At 49.4% G+C, this 18,052-nt stretch overlaps 1 protein-coding gene across 1 annotated transcript in view; it reads right to left on the minus strand.

The window, feature by feature from the left end:
• Positions 1-17,824, minus strand: part of LOC142251825 (phospholipid-transporting ATPase IG-like) — a 223,007-nt gene extending 205,183 nt beyond the window's left edge. Inside the window, exon 1 of the mRNA XM_075324873.1 lies at positions 17,467-17,824. Within this exon, the coding sequence (XP_075180988.1) occupies positions 17,467-17,493 (27 nt within the window). The 5' untranslated portion in view covers positions 17,494-17,824. The remainder of the gene's footprint in view (positions 1-17,466) is intronic.
• Positions 17,825-18,052: the final 228 nt, after the last annotated feature.

The raw sequence follows: 18,052 nt of genomic DNA on the forward strand, positions 1-18,052 counted from the left end.
GAACTGCTTCCATGGCTGCCACCATCTTCCCTAGGAAATGCATGAGGCGCCGCAAGGGATGCAACTGGCCCTGCAGAAGAGATTGCACCCCTGTCTGTAGTGACCGCTGCTTGTCCAGCGGAAGCTTCACTATCGCTGCTAGAGTATGAAACTCCATGCCAAGATACGTTAGTGACTGAGTCGGTGATAGGATCGACTTTGGAAAGTTGATGATCCATCCGAAAGACTGTAGAGTCTCCAGCGTAGCATTCAGGCTGTGCTGACATGCCTCCTGAGAGGGAGCTTTGACCAATAAGTCGTCTAGGTAAGGGATCACCGAGTGTCCCTGAGAGTGCAAGACTGCTACCACCGCCGCCATGACCTTGGTGAAGACCCGTGGGGCTGTCGCCAGACCAAATGGAAGAGCTACGAACTGAAAATGGTCGTCTCCTATCACAAAACGTAGAAAACGTTGATGTTCTGTAGCAATTGGCACGTGGAGATAAGCATCTTTGATGTCTATTGAGGCAAGGAAGTCTCCTCTGGACATTGAGGCAATGACAGAGCGGAGGGTTTCCATCCGGAACCTCCTGGCGTGCACATGTTTGTTGAGCCGTTTTAGGTCCAGAACAGGACGGAACGAGCCGTCCTTTTTTGGAACCACAAAGAGATTGGAGTAAAACCCTTGCCCTTGTTCCTGAGGAGGGACTGGGATAACCACTCCTTCCGCTTTTAGGGAATCCACCGCCTGCAGCAGAGCATCTGCTCGGTCTGGACGTGGGGAGGTTCTGAAGAACCGAGCTGGAGGACGAGAATTGAACTCGATTCTGTACCCGCGAGACAAAATGTCCGTCACCCACCGGTCTTTGACCTGTGACATCCAAATGCCGGAAAAGCGGGAGAGCCTGCCCCCGACCGGCGATGCGGAGGGGGGGGGCTGGAAGTCATGAGGTAGCCGCTTTGGAAGCGGTACCTCCATTTGCTTTCTTGGGGCGTGTGTGAGTCCGCCACGAATCTGAGTTTCTTTGCGTCCTCTGAGTCCCTTTGGACGAGGTAAATGGTGTCTTGCCCGAACCTCGAAAGGACTGAAACCTCTGCTGCCACTTTTTCTGCTGAGGTTTGGATGTTCTGGGTTGTGGTAAAGAGGAGTCTTTACCCTTGGACTGCTTAATGATGTCAGCCAATGGCTCGCCAAACAGTCTATCTCTAGACAAAGGCAAACTGGTTAAACATTTTTTGGAACCAGCATCTGCTTTCCAGTCCTTTAACCACAAGGCTCTGCGCAAAACTACCGAATTGGCGGACGCCATTGAGGTGCGACTGGTAGATTCTAGGACCGCATTGATAGCGTAAGACGCAAACGCCGACATCTGCGTGGTAAGGTGCGCCACTTGCGGCACTGCTGGATGCATGATAGCATCCACTGTTGCTAAGCCAGCTGAAATAGCCTGGAGTGCCCATACGGCTGCGAATGCCGGAGCAAACGACGCGCCGATAGCTTCATAGACAGATTTTAACCAAAGGTCCATCTGTCTGTCATTGGCATCTTTAAGTGAAGCGCCATCCTCCACTGCAACTATGGATCTAGCTGCAAGTTTGGAAATCGGGGGGTCTACCTTTGGACACTGTGTCCAGCGCTTGACCACCTCAGGGGGGAAAGGGAAACGCGTATCTTTAGATCGTTTAGAGAAACGCCTTTCTGGGTGAGCGTCGTGCTTCTGGATTGATTCTCTGAAGTCAGAGTGATCTAACAAAGCACTCAATTTACGCTTGGGATAAAGGAAACGAAACTTCTCCTGCTCCGCAGCCGCCTCTTCTGCTGAAGGGGCTGGGGGAGAAATATCCAACAGCCTATTGATGGCTGAGATAAGGTCGTTTACCATGGCATCCCCATCAGGGGTATCCAGGTTGAGAGGGGTTCCAGGAGTGGATTCCTGATCACTCTCATCAGACACATCACAGGGAGACTGATTGCGCTGAGACCCTGAGCAGTGTGAAGATGTCGAGGGTCTTTCCCAGCGAGCTCGCTTAGGGTGGCTGGGGCCATCATCTGAGTCATAATCCTCGGCCTGTGAAGCCGGGGACCCCCCTGTGGGCTGGATACATTCCAAGTAAGGGGGACCTGAGGACAGAGGCCTCGCCGTGCCCAGAGACTGAGCCCCATGCATAGATTGCAAGGTTTCAAGGATTTTTGCCATAGATACAGACATATTATCTGCAAAAACTGCAAAGTCCGTCCCTGTCACCGGGGCAGAACTTACAAGCGTCTCAGCCTGGGTCGCTACCTCTCCTGACTCCGGCTGGCGAAGCAGCACCGGGTCGGAGCATTGCACACAATGGGGGCCATCGGAGCCTGCTGGTAGATTAGCCCCACATGCAGCACACGCAGTATACACAGCCCTTTTTGCCTTGGCCGCCTTGCGTTTTGAGGATGACATGTTGCTGCTTCCACAGAGCGATCTGGGATATGCAGCCAGAAGCGACCTCACAGTGCAAGCAATACAATATCTATATATCTGTACACAGTACACCGATACACCGTGAGGCACTAGAGGGACCAGCACAGAAAAATCGCTTACCGCCCGCTTAAAAGCGGGTGTGTGGTCGCCAGATAGCCCCTAGTCCAGGTCTCCCAGAGCCTTGCGTCCTTCCTCCAGCCAGGCATGCATGTAATGGCTGCCGGCGTCTCGAGAGAGGAAGGGGGGCGGGCCCTGGGCGTTCCTGGCCAAGAGCGGGAAGCCTGCTTCCCTCTGTGCCAAGTGAGAGGGCTGGAGCATGTAAATCAGGCTCCAGCCCTCGTCGCTGCTAGCGAACAGCGTCTCTCCCCTACCCTGAATGACAGGGTGGGGGCGGGAACGAAACGGAGCTGCCGGCGTCCTAGGCCCAAAAAGCCGGGGACTAAATTTATAACCGCCGCCGCCGTAAAAGCGCGGACGGCGGATCCCCGGCGCACCACAAGTCACAGCAGCGCCGCCCGGTCCAGAGGGGGTCGGCGCTGCGTTCCCATACACAAAAAAGTCCCCCAGTAATCTGTAGGGACACCAACTCCACGTTGCGGTCCCCGGCGCACTACAACACCCAGCCAGCCCGGAGTGTGTCTGTGCCTGCCGGGGACACAGAGTACCTGTATGATGCAGGGCCTGTCCCTGATCGTACTCCTGCTCCGTCTCCATCAGGTTCTAATGGGTCTGTGGATGGAGCCCGGCGTCAGAGCTGAGAGGCCGGCAGGATCCCACTTCCACAGAGCCCTCAAGGGGATGTGGAAGGAAAACAGCATGTCAGGCTCCAGCCCTGTACCAGCAATAGGTACCTCAACCTTACAACACCATCCAGGGGTGAGAAGGGAGCATGCTGGGGACACTATATGTGTCCTCTTTTCTTCCATCCGAAACAGTCAGCAGCTACTGCTGACTAAAATCTGTGGAGCTATGCATGGAATGTCTGACCTCCTTCGCACACAAAGCTAAAACTGGAGAACCCGTGATACCACGGGGGGGTATAGCCAGAGGGGGAGGGGCCTTGCACTTTTAATGTAGTGCTTTGTGTGGCCTCCAGAGGGCAGTAGCTATACCCCAATCGTCTGGGTCTCCCAATAGAGCGCTGAAGAAAAAACCGCTGTGTGCGCACATAGCCTAGAGCAGAACTCTCCTACAGATACCTCCCTCCAGAAAGCTTTCCGTGCTTGGACAACTGAGGGTGGAGCACCCATGAGGCAATGTTGTTTGCACGGAATTTACGGTAGTAGGACCAGTGGACTGTTCTGGAAAGAAAAAAAGAAGATCTAAAGAGTAAATGTAAAGAGTTTCTGGAAGGCTTAGCAACATCCACCGGGGGTGGGGGGGGGGGATTCACATGGCCCTCCCATCTTTTGGCATTTTTTGACCCGATATATTTTTTTTTATGCAGCATATCAATTCTTTCAACATTTTTACTACAATATTTTCAGATTGAGATAAAACTGGGAGTAGCACAAATACCACCAGTAAATTCCACTGCAGTTTTCTGGACAAGTCCTAGAATGCCAAACAGCCAGAAATTCCAGGACCGTTCATAAAAATGGCACTTTTTTACCCTGTCTGTAATTAAAATAAATAAATAAATAAAATGGCAATTAAAAAATTCTCACGGTTCTCAAGAATAGAGTGTTTTCTCTACTGCTCCTTGTGTAGGTTACGGTCCGGTCTCCTAGGCAAGAATTGCCATGCTTACAATCTCTCCTAGAGCTTGTAAGCGCTGCTCTGAGGCTGGCCGGATCCCTACATCCTCATGGCCCCTGTTCTCTGCTCGCAGCATTCGAGAACTCACAGTGGAGCCAGCCGGCACGATGAGGATACCGGGACAAACTGTCAATTAAGCAGGAAGCCGGGATGCAGAGAACCAATACACTCCTACAGAAGAACTTAAGAAAACCCTTTTAAATAAAATATGGATTATTTAATTAAAAAATAAAAAAATACTGCACTTCAAGAGTCATAAAATCAGGACAAAGCATGAAGAAAAAAAAATTGGGTGCAAGCTTCATTGCATCGTTACTATGATAGGTCATTCCACGATGGACTCTACCCCTCCTGCTAAGCCCCCAACTTTCCAAAGAAACTGCAAAAAATCTGAGAAGATAAGAAAAAGTGAAGTAATTTTCCAGAATTTTTGACTTTCGGGTAGGGCCGTTCATAAATTCCCTTAAATATTTAGGCACCAGGTGAAGTCACACACCATGCTCTGGGTTACCCAAAGTTGCAAGACTCTGACCCTGACAAAGTTTGGCGCCAACTCTTCTTCCATCAGGGCATAAATCGGATACACAGAAATTTTCTGTCTAGATTTTTCAGATGGAAATCCTGTGTATGCAGCCAAAAGCCATAATATAAATATAGTGCTGAGGATTTTACATCAAGAGGAAGAAAGTAAAACAGTTCCACCAAACCTCCCTGTAGGCTGGTCATTGTAGAGCGCAGGTGCCCGTCGGGCCTGTGTGTGGGAACCTGCTATTAATATCTGAACCTTAGGAGCCCAGGTCTCATGAGGCTTAAGTGACACCAGATATAAGCGGCTGGCAGCGTGGGCAGAGATTTACGTCCAAGTCGTTTGTAATTAGACATTAATCTTTCATTCAATGCCCTAACACTACTGTAAGCGATCTACGGGTCAGGGCACCCATCCACAGAAGATTCATGTTGGCCAAAAATGATGGGAACGGACAACTACTCAAGGAACACGACCACCAGCTACCACTATACTGTGTATGGGGCACATGTTGGGAGAAAGGACATGATAAAGTCAACATGTCTGATCCGTGGTTCACATTGTAGACAGTAAGTATCCGGGGGGACCGGTCCGGCCACCACATATTCCACTCCTCTTTACGAAACACAAACATCTCAGCATATGTATGGGGGGTGCGAAGAAGTAGCCATCCAATCAGCCGCCATTTTATTTCCGGTCACCAGATTTGTCCCTTATAACCTGCAGCCACCACCAGTGAGGTCTTATATAACATTCTAGATTACTGTATATAAGAGCACAGGCTGCTTTGTATACGTAAAAAACACTTATTACACTCACCTGCGGGTGGTCCAGTCCGATGGGTGACGCTGTTCTCTGGTCCGGTGCCTCCTCTCTGCGGCGATCGCCATCCTCCTCCTTCTGAGGCCCATGTGGATGACACATCTTACATCATCCACACTGGCCAGCATTGCTCAGGGCAGATCAAAGTACTTTAGTGGACATGTGCAGGCGGTCTTTAACCTTTCGTCGCGCATGCGCATTACAGTACTTTCATCTGCTCTAAGCAAGGCAGATCACAATGCGGCTGTGCAGGAGCGCAATGCCGGCCTGTGTGGATGATGTAGGACAGGGGTCAGGAACCTTTTTGGCTGAGAGCCATGAACGCCACATATTTTAAAATGTAATTCTGTGACAGAAATATTCACCAGGGGGAGCGGTGGCGGTGGATCAGAAGATCCCAGGCGGCATACAGGTGATGCTTCAGGTACGGAGGAGGGGGGAGTTGCGGCTCAAGAGGGTCAGTGTGAGGAGGGTCGGCAATACTGCTCCGGCTTGTAGGGCTTCACGGCGGCGGGCACCATTGATCTAAAGGTGGGCTGCTTTGAATCGCCTGCAGTTGACAAGATCAACTTCAAGAAAATGGCCGTGGCGTGTCCGCAGATTGACGCGATAGACTTGAAGAAAATGGCTGTGGAGTCCTATGTGCGCAAGCACAGCTTCAATTTTCTTGAGGTCGATCTTGTCAACTGTGGGAGATTGAAAGCAGCCCGCAGTCCACCAGCTCGCCGCCATGACACCCCAAGAGCCTGCAGTATTAGCGACCCTGTGCCACCATGTTGAGCCATATGCGATTTGGGGGGGGAGGGTTGGAGAGTGCGTCTTACAAACCGGTAAATGCAATATTTTTTTTATTAAAGATTTGTCTGCAAGTCAGATCATCAGGAGTCATATCTGGCTCGCGAGCCATAGGTTCCCAACCCCTGACGTAGGACAAGTCATCCATATGGGGCTGGGTAGAAGGAGGACGGAGATTGCCAAAGAGAGGTGGTGCCGGACCGGAGAGCAGCGACACCCATCGGACCAGACCACCCCCTAGATGAGTTTTCTAAATGTGTTTTTTACATTATACAGTGCAGTCTGGGCTAGAATGCTGTATATAAGAGCTCACTGGTGCTGGCCGCAGCTTATAGTCCCCAAATCTGGTGACAGGTTCCCTTTAAATATATGGGGGGCTCCAGCTCAATCGTCAGGATAAGTGATTTTAAGCAGGTGTAAGTGTTACATCCAGTACACTGCCCAGTGTAAACAGGAGATGTGCTGCCGATAAGAGTACGTGCCCACGATCAGCGTTTGCCGCATTTTGGATGCAGAGTGTTTTCGCTGTGTCCAAAATGCTGCGTTGAGCAGTACAAGCACAGAGGAAGGAATTTATAGAAATCCCGTGCCCACTGTGCTTGTTTCTTCCGCAGCAAACACTAACCTGCGGAGCGTCTTTCCAGACTGTAGCATGTCAATTGTTTGCTGCGGATTCGCATGTGTCCTCCGTAGGGAGAACACAAGTGAGAGACCGCAGCACCCCAAACCCTGACTGTGGGTACAAGCAGCTGCAGTCTCCTGCATTCTCCTGTGGGGGAGACTCCCAAACCTGCAGGTTAGCACGCAGTGAGTCCTGATCATGGACACATACCCTAACATGATATTCTATGCACACAGAACAATCGTATTAACGATCATTCTGTGCACATAGATTTCTGTCTATCCGGTCCAAAAAAGGCCGGTACCAAAACTTCGGACCATCTTGGTGGTGATTTATCAGCTGACTGGCGGGTGTAAATGCCTAAAAGTCACATATGCGGAGTGCATGCATCTCAGGCTTAACCAACGTCCTACACATTACAGGGAATCTGTCAGCAGGTTTTGTTATGTAATCTCAGAGCAGTATGATTTAGGGGCTGAGATCCTGATTCCAGTGATTTGTTACTTACTGGGCTCTGCTTGTTGTCATTTTGATACAATCACAGTTTTTTCTGTTGAAGATTTTGCAGTGCTCTGAATGCCAAGCTCTGTAAAACACTGCTCACAACAATGATTTAAAACTTCCTGTGTACACTGTGCATAGGCAAAAAACTGCTATTTAGTGGCTATACAGAGCGAGAGGTCATAAGACAGGTAATCCTGTAGTGATAGTCTCCTGCTGATAAAACACTGATTTTTAAATAGCACAAAGCTCAGTAAGTGACATCTTTGAAACCTGGCTCTCAGCTCTCACATCATGCTGCTCTCAGATTACATAGCAAAAAAACCAGCAAAAAGATTCCCTCTAATGCACTAGAATAAAACAGAGCTGCAAAAGGGACAGAAAATGACATCATTGGAAAGTAGAATAACAATTACCGAGAAGTGCGATAAAAAAATAAAATAAAGAAGTTTATATGTCAGCAGGAGACACGTCCACTTCAAAAGTAAAACTGCAGGATGTGGTCACTTGAGAAGACAGAACTCTTGTACTTCCTCCATTTTTGGTCAAACACAAAATTCTTTAATCAATCGGTATTAAATATTATTTTTTTCTCCATTATGGACACAGTACATGCGAAACACAAAGGAGTTATTATATATATATATATATATATATATATATATATATAGTGTAAAAACACGAGGGCCGAAAACCTTCAGTATAAAGAGGTATCGTAGAGAAACTAGTGCTTTAAAGAAAAATTGCAATAACTGGATTCTCAAAAGTAAAAACAGACTACATACACAAGAATATTCAATGTTTCATCCTGCAATTAACACCTCCAGCCCTCATTACAGAGGACGAGTGACGAGCAGCTGCCGCACACCTCCTGCACCGCTCATCTCAGGAAAACAGATCCATCCTGACAAATCCATCCCTCCCCTGCAGCTTTACATCTTTCACCTGAGGGGTCTGATGTCTCCCCCGATGCGCCACTTTTTCTGATGAGATACAATGGGAAGGGGGAGGCCATAATCTATTATAGGCAAACACTCACTAAATCGGATAAATCAATTCTTCAACGTCTCAGAAATTTGTAACCAAAAATGCAACATGAAGAAGGTCAGGAGAACCTGGCTGTAAATTACTAGATGCAATGCGGCATCGCAACCGGGAGACCCATCCACGTTATAAGAGGCCATTGTAACCTCTTCACTCTTTGCACTCCCAAGATGAGGATTTTAGAGGGGCTCCTGTAAATATCTGTGAAGCTCGGTCCAAGCACGGACCACTATGCAGACTATCCGCGGGGTCTCCTGACCTGAACTTAAAAGCCTCAGATAAGCCTTTGATGCTTTGCGGTTTGGTTCGCCCCCCCCCTCCCCTTGTGCGGCGTCGCGTAGCCTTCCCCTTGTGTGGCGTCGCGTAGCGCCCCCCCTCCCCTTGTGCGGCGTCGCGTAGCCCCCTCCTCCTCCTCTTGTGCGGCGTCGCGTAGCCCCCCCCCCCTTGTGCAACGTCACGTAATCCCCCCTCCCCTTGTGCAACGTCACGTAATCCCCCCCTCCCCTTGTGCAACGTCACGTAATCCCCCTCCCCTTGTGCAACGTCACGTAATCCCCCCTCCCCTTGTGCAACGTCACGTAATCCCCCCCCCTCCCCTTGTGCAACGTCGCGTAATCCCCCCTCCCGCTTGTGCAACGTCGCGTAGCCCCCCCCCCCCTTCCCCTTGTGCAACGTCGCGTAGCCCCCCCTCCCCCTTGTGCAACGTCGCGTAGCCCCCCCCTCCCCTTGTGCAACGTCGCGTAGCCCCCCTCCCCTTGTGCAACGTCGCGTAGCCCCCCCCCCTCCCCTTGTGCAACGTCGCGTAGCCCCCCCCTCCCCTTGCGCAACGTCGCGTATCCCCCTCCTCCCCTTGTGCAACGTCGCGTAGCCCCCCCCCCTTCCCCTTGTGCAACGTCGCGTAGCCCCCCCTCCCCTTGTGCAACGTCGCGTAGCCCCCCTCCCCTTGTGCAACGTCGCGTAGCCCCCCCCTCCCCTTGTGCAACGTCGCGTAGCCCCCCCCCCTCCCCTTGTGCAACGCCGCGTAGCCCCCCCCCCTCCCCTTGTGCAACGCCGCGTAGCCCCCCCCTCCCCTTGCGCAACGTCGCGTATCCCCCCCCTCCCCTTGCGCAACGTCGCGTATCCCCCTCCTCCCCTTGCGCAACGTCGCGTAGCCCCCCCCCCTTCCCCTTGTGCAACGTCGCGTAGCACCCCCCCCTTCCCCTTGTGCAACGTCGCGTAGCCCCCCCCTTCCCCTTGTGCAACGTCGCGTAGCCCCCCCCCTCCCCTTGCGCAACGTCGCGTATCCCCCTCCTCCCCTTGCGCAACGTCGCGTAGCCCCCCCCCCTTCCCCTTGTGCAACGTCGCGTAGCACCCCCCCTTCCCCTTGTGCAACGTCGCGTAGCCCCCCCCTTCCCCTTGTGCAACGTCGCGTAGCCCCCCCCCCCTTGTGCAACGTCGCGCAGCCCCCCCCCCCCCTTGTGCAACGTCGCGCAGCCCCCCCCCCCCCTTGTGCAACGTCGCGCAGCCCCCCCCCCCTTGTGCAACGTCGCGTAGCCCCCCCCCTTGTGCAACGTCGCGTAGCCCCCCCCCCCCCTTGTGCAACGTCGCGTAGCCCCCCCCCCCTTGTGCAACGTCGCGCAGCCCCCCCCCCCTTGTGCAACGTCGCGTAGCCCCCCCCCTTGTGCAACGTCGCGTAGCCCCCCCCCCCCCTTGTGCAACGTCGCGTAGCCCCCCCCCCCCTTGTGCAACGTCGCGTAGCCCCCCCCCCTTGTGCAACGTCGCGTAGCCCCCCCCCCCCCTTGTGCAACGTCGCGTAGCCCCCCCCCCTTGTGCAACGTCGCGTAGCCCCCCCCCTTGTGCAACGTCGCGTAGCCCCCCCCCCCTTGTGCAACGTCGCGTAGCCCCCCCCCCCTTGTGCAACGTCGCGTAGCCCCCCCCCCCCTTGTGCAACGTCGCGTAGCCCCCCCCCCCCTTGTGCAACGTCGCGTAGCCCCCCCCCCCCTTGTGCAACGTCGCGTAGCCCCCCCCCCCTTGTGCAACGTCGCGTAGCCCCCCCCCTTGTGCAACGTCGCGTAGCCCCCCCCCCCTTGTGCAACGTCGCGTAGCCCCCCAAAGCAGTGTAGCGCATTCCTAGTCTGAATTTCATTGACACTTGCAGAAGCCCTAAATAAAGCCAAATTCCCAGCTCTAATAACAAGGTGTACATCCACATTAGGGGGGGGCCTGAAGGTGTTAGGCACAGACTCACCCCCCCCCCATTCAGAGCACATGGACGCTCAGCTGAGCCAGGTGTGCATGTTTCTGGGAAGGTCAGACTTTACGCACATCTTGTCTTTGGCTTGAATTTACCTCGGAGAATGTAATCTGTGCTTTTCAATTATCACAAAGGCACAAGCGGCAGACAGACAACTCCAAGGAGACGCATCCATCTCCGAGGAACATTACTGTGGCGCTTCCAATGGCGTCTGCTCCATCTTGGCGCTTTCATCACCTACTGAATAGTCAGTCTGTACAGACTCCATATTAAAAAGATTAATATATCTCCATGGTAACATCTCTCCAGCGCGTAGTCACCGACTGTCTGCCAGCACAGAGCAGCCATGATGGGCAAAATAAAAGTGCTGCCGAGCTGGGTCATATCACACATACATACATACATACATACATACATATACACACACACACACACACACACACACACACACATATATATACACGTAGCCCATACTAAAGACTGCGGAGAAGAACAAGAGGGTCAAAAAGTAAAGATCCCACAGAAGATTATATAGGATCCTGCATTATCAGTGGTATATAATGGTATCTTGGGAATCTCACTGATATGGATCCAGCAGGGCTGAGGGTGAGATCCGGTTCCCGCCTCTTTCCATGCAGGCGCAGTCACAATACACATGGAAACCTGCAGAGCTGGAAGGAAACTTATTGGTGTGCCTGATAACACTTGTGAAACAATCCTCATAACAGTGCCCCTCCAGGAGAAAGAGCTGGTGGTAAAAATGGTCACTGAACAATAATGGCACCGCCGTCACCTCACAGGATGCCCTCAGTCTCTCTCTGGGATCTGATGAAGGTGCGAGTTGATTGACCACGTCCTGTGGTGTACACCTGCCGTTTGGTATACTTGACTTACAAACTATACAGCTTAATGACCCCCCAATTATTTGCCATGTGTCTACAACCTATTACCGTGTCTCCGTTACGTATAAAGTCCGTTTTCATATGTACCGGAGACACGGACCTATGCAGACCCATTAAAATCAATGGGTCTGCGCACACATCATGTTTTCACATGGACCATACGTCCATGTGGAGCAGATGCGTGTCTATGTGCTCCACACAGCGACATGTCTGTTTGTCTCAAGGAGCACAGGTGTCACATGGCCCACACGCTGATGAGATCTATGTGACATCAGTGTGACATGTCCGGACAAAACAGATCTGTCTCAAATAAAATCATTTTCTATACTTACCTGTCTCCAGCGCTGCTGTCTTTGGCGCTGCTGCTGCTTCTGGGCCCGCTCATTAAGCTCATGCATATTCACTACACCGCAGACCCGGACGCAGCAGCACTGGAGAAGCTCCTGCTGTCTGTGTGCTATCATAGATAGCACACGGAGAACACACACTCCCACCCACACCACAGACCATGAAAAATGTGCGTTTTCATCACAGACGTGTGAAGGGGGTCTTATATAGTGGTATTAATTACACAGAGCTTTACAGATGTGATAGTCATGGTCCTCATCGGGGCTCACAATCTAAATTTCCCATCAGTATGTCTTTGGAGTGTGGGAGCAAACCGGAGACCCCGAAGAAACCCACGCAACCACGTGGAGAACATACAAACTCCTCGCGGAGGTTGTAATTGTTGGGATTTGAACCCAGGAAACCAGCAACACAAAGCTGCCACTATACAGTGCTAACCACTGAGCCACCATACAGTGCTAACCACTGAACTGACAGCGATTACAAGGTTGTCTCATCTTCTGAAATGAGTAAAATAGCAAAGGGCCTATAAAAACATGCAACTTGCCAATTCACTTATTAAAAATCCTCTCAGTTTTCAAGAATGGAGACATAGACATTTTACAGTATGCTGCCCTTTGTCTAGTTTGTCAGCCACCTCTGAGGTGTTACGGAGGTGGCCATTCTTCGTGGTAATGAGGACAACGCTTACAAGTGCTGTTCTGATCCCCTCTGGATGCGACCAGCCTCTGCGTCCCACGCTCCTCAGATGCTGGAGAGGAAAAGCAGCTTGTGCTTACAGTATCGGAGAGCGCTCAGTTCGATCGGCGACGCTGCCATGATGACACTGGTCCGAAATGTCTATCTTCAGCAGCACACCGAGTCCTGGCAAGCAGGATGGCAGCGCGCTCCTGATCACATTAGAGAAGACAACCCTTTTAAAAGTCCTGAAGGACATTTATATCCAACAACAGGATGGGGAATTATTCTACGAACAAGAGGGCGGACCCCCTATTGGGACCCCAATAATAACTAGAAGAAGACAGCAGTGAGGAGGAATGTCACGTGCCGTCCAATCAAAGGATCTAAAGATATTACATGGAGATTGCAGGACCAGCCATCCTTACATCATGCCGCAGTAATACATTGAGGGCTTGAGACCCAGGTTTCAATGATGGGTGAGGGTCATCTTGTAAATCGAGGATATTCTGAGTGTGATGTAATCTTTATATAAGGTTAAACCCAATATCAATGGGTTTAGCCGACACTATTGTGCAGGAGGGTGCCGGCCAACAGATCATTGGAGAAGATGACGATCGAGCACATCCGATTTGGAATTGTCGATCGCCTTGTCCTCACAAGGGAGGATGGCCGTTGGTGGCTTTCTCACAGAGAGGATGGGGCTGAATGGGCGAGTAGAGAAACGGTTGTGATGGTTGTCGGTCAAATGATCGGCAGCAGCTTTCTTTGGTTGACAGCCATCTAATGTGTATGAAGGCCTTAACTATCAGCATTAAAACTAATTAGTTCGCTATAGAAATCGGTGATAACTTTGTGATACGGGGCTCTAATATACACACAACCACTTCATTCATTGTCTATTAGACTACTGATAAAAACGAATCCGCTCCATTAAGATGGGGATATTTTAGAGCAGTTGCTGTACCGCAGGGGATAGGTGACGTTTAATGTTAATAAACCTTTAGAAAGGTTGTCAAATCTGATCTGCAGTGACTATATGGCTGCAGACTTCTGAATCCTGACAATGTGCAGGGTGCACGCTGTCAGGAGTCTCTGATATTGTTGATGAGAGCGGGTGGCCACTTGACCACAAATATGTGATTTTCACACACGTGTTGAATAGCCATTCTTGGCTTCTCTCAAATCACTTGTATGGAGAGAAGCTGGACACATCTATTGGAAATGAGGGGGATGGACACGACTACCTAGTCTCACCGGCAATACAAGAGAACCTACACAGTGCGTGCCTTGCACACTGTTAGGATTCATACAGCTGCAGTTACATAGTCACTGCAGATTTATCAGATACCTGGACCCCCTTTAAATGTTTTCTGTACATTTGTGATAACTGTCAAGTGTTATTAACAAGAATGTTTTGTGTGACCTCCCCCCATGAGCTGATGTAGGGGGAAGGCAGATTCGGACTTGTTGAAATTCAGCATGCCTCATTCTTTATTTCTGCAGGAGGTGCTGCCAGAGATTCAGCAGAAAAACTGTATGGCAGCTTATTAAATCCATAGGTTAAGAAAAGTTAAGAAATGCCAACCCCATCTAGTCACACAGACTAAGATATTGGAACAGTGTAAGGAGCCTCGTGTCTTGTCCTAGTCTGTTTTTTTGACGCTGCGTTTTTGGCTGCTAAAAACGCACAAAAACGCACCCGCGGCAAAAAAACGTGGCCAAAAACGCATGCGTTTTTTACCCGCGATTTGGTGCGTTTTTGGCTGAGTTTTTGATCTCTGCGTTTTTCCAATGCATTGCATGGGCGGAAAACGCAGAAAAACGCAGGAAAGAATTGACATGTCCATTTTTTTTAAGCTCAAAAACGCAGCTTAAAAAAAAAAGTTGTGTGCAGACAGCAAAAAAGAAAAACTCAGACTTTGCTGGGGAAGCAAAGTCATGCAGTTTTGAGCTCAAAAACACACCCGAAAAACGCACTGTGTGCACATAGCCCTACCCACGCAAAACCAGACAAATTCCTACCTAAAAAGTGTGGACAAGTACTGACATCATCAATCATCATAGTCATCGTCGCTCACGTCCCAATGCAGAAAAAAAGCCCAAACTCCAACAGTCTAACGCGAAAGCTGCCGTCACCGCTGCTACAGATCACACAGGTTGTCAGCCTGCGATCCGTACCACCTACAATGCTGGAACCTCAATATGGGGTTAATCAGTGTCCACTTGGAAATGTGGGATAACGGATCCATCAGAAAATAGAGAGAAAAAAAAACAACAAAAAAAAACTAGTGTGAACAGAGCCTGAAGTTGGCCATACACAAGTATGAAGGGAACCCAAATATGAAGGATCAGGCATGTAGGTTATTAACATGTCTGATCTGGTTTTCCTCCAGGATATGAGTGGTGCTAAAAGTACAAGACAGCTGCTTACTGCTATAGTGCACTCTGCCTACACAGGCGCAACAGGGAGACGCCAGTATACGTCTGACTGCGGAACAGGAGGGCTTGGGGTCTGCCATGATTTCTACAACTGTCTCGCTCACGTCAGGTGTAGTGACGTACAAATCATACCGCTCCAAAGAGATGAATGACAAACTCCGCTCTGCTGCGTCTATGTTCAATACCAGACAAAAAAAAAAAAAAAAGTGCAGCGTGCATGAGACTCATTACTGTGTAGTGAATGACAACAGTGCCATGTGTCCATAGAAGAACAATAGTGTGACCAGCCAGGAAGCCGCGTCTGCCGCCACCTCCTGTGTGACCGGGGAAGGGTGCAACATACACAGGCTAATGTGTGGGGACAGCAAACAAGCAGGGTCATCATCACCGAGGGGGGCACATACACAGGTAACTGCGGATACTAACCAAGACCACCGCTCAGGATCCCGCAAGGATAGGGGGGGTTATATATTATATATACACGCAGCGTATATACATATATACAGTTGTTATACCACACATGCATTCTATACATATTCACACATATACAGACACATGTTATATACATATTATATCCACACATACGCTGTATACATATTATATACACATCACAAACATTATATACACATTATATCCACACATACGCTGTATACATATTATATACACATCACAAACATTATATACACATTATATCCACACATACGCTGTATACATATTATATACACATCACAAATGTTATATACACATTATATCCACACATATGCTGTATACATATTATATACACATCACAAATGTTATATACACATTATATCCACACATACGCTGTATACATATTATATACACATCACAAATGTTATATACACATTATATCCACACATACGCTGTATACATATTATATACACATCACAAATGTTATATACACATTATATCCACACATACGCTGTATACATATTATATACACATCACAAACGTTATATACACATTATATCCACACATACGCTGTATACATATTATATACACATCACAAACGTTATATACACATTATATCCACACATACGCTGTATACATATTATATACACATATCATCACAAACGTTATATACACATTATATACATAAATATATACACATACGTTATGTTCACATCATACACAGATTATATCCACACATACGTTGTATACTATACATATTATATACACACATCGTCACATACATTATATACAAATTATATGCATTATTATATACACATACGTTATATTCACATCATACACGTTATATACGTATTATATCCACATATACGTTATACACATTATATACATATACACAAATATGTACATATATACAATATATTCATTTCATACACATACGTTATATACATACTATATACACACACACATATCCACACATACGTTATATACATATACCCAAACATAGGCTATATACTGTACATATATATACACACACACACACACACTGTATACGTTATATACATATGCACACATGTTATATATACACATATTATACACAAGTATGTACACATGTTATATTCATATAGACACATTATACATATATACTATATATATATTGTATACATATATACACTTACGTTATATATACATACGCTATATACATACACTTGTTATATACATATTATACACATAAATATACACACAGATGTTATATTCATATCATACATACGTTACCGTATATCCATATACACACACAGGCTATATACACACACACACATATTCATATCACACACATATACATATATACATATATATATATATATATATATATATACATATATATATATATATATATATGCACACACTGTATATCCACACGCGACAGTGATCACTTTCCGTGCCCCTCCGCACAATGTGGAAATTCCTGTCTGTAATGAGATCTGTGATCACCCATCAGCCCGGACAGATTTCTGGGGCTTTCCGGTGTCGGTGCCGGTGACCGTGGTCGCTCCTACCCCTGGATGTCACCGGTCACCGCCGGCTTCACTATCACCCAGCGGCAGCGTGGATGGCACTGCAATGTATGATATATACCAGCAATGGGCAGCAGCATATCCTCCAGGCAGTGGATACCTATATCCCTCCGTATATATAGGGGTATATAGCAGGGGTATATAGCAGGCTTCCTGTAATAATGATCTATCACACGGGTGTGGTAATGCCTGTATATACTGTGAGTGAATATACAATGAATAACGCAGCGCACAGGATGGACCTGGGATATGTAGTGTTGGCACTGGGCGATACAGCAATGACAGATTAGTGCAGAAGGGGCTAGAGGACAAGGTAATAATATAACGATGCATCAGGCGGCAGCAGGTCGCACTCACCAGGCGGCTGCAGAGCTGGCGGAACATCGCGCAGGCTCGGGCTCCGCTCACCAGGGCACGGAGGGCAGTGTCCGGGCATCCGCCGCCACATCCAGCGCGCTCCAGTAATGACCTGCACGGCGGCGGCGGGGGCTGCAAGGCACTGAGGTGACGTACATACACGGCAGTGCACCGGCGGACAGAGCCCCCATTACTGCATCCTGTGCCCCCGCCTGCTGCTGAGCAGAGGATGATAGGGAGAGTAGTGCGGACTGCAGCATGCACACAGCTCCCGCCTCCTCACTACCGCCATGGCCTCCTCTCCGCCCACACGGCTGGATCAGGAAGTGGCTATTGTGTGTGGAGCGGGGAGCCCGCCGCCGCCATGCTGCAGGGAGCCGGCACAGGAGGATGTCCGGCGCCGCACTGCGCCCGCCTCTCTTCTCCGGGGATGCTGGGACTTGTAGTTGGAGCGGGCACACACGCTACACACACGGGAGTGACAGCCTGCAGCGCTGCAGAGTATCGCCCGCAGCGCTGATATCAGGCTCACCCTGCTGTACCTGCCGGGGCCGGGGGAGGCGCTGTCCTGTACTGGAGGGAAAGC

The sequence above is a fragment of the Anomaloglossus baeobatrachus genome, chromosome 9 (assembly GCF_048569485.1).
Source record: "Anomaloglossus baeobatrachus isolate aAnoBae1 chromosome 9, aAnoBae1.hap1, whole genome shotgun sequence".
NCBI lineage: Eukaryota > Metazoa > Chordata > Amphibia > Anura > Aromobatidae > Anomaloglossus > Anomaloglossus baeobatrachus.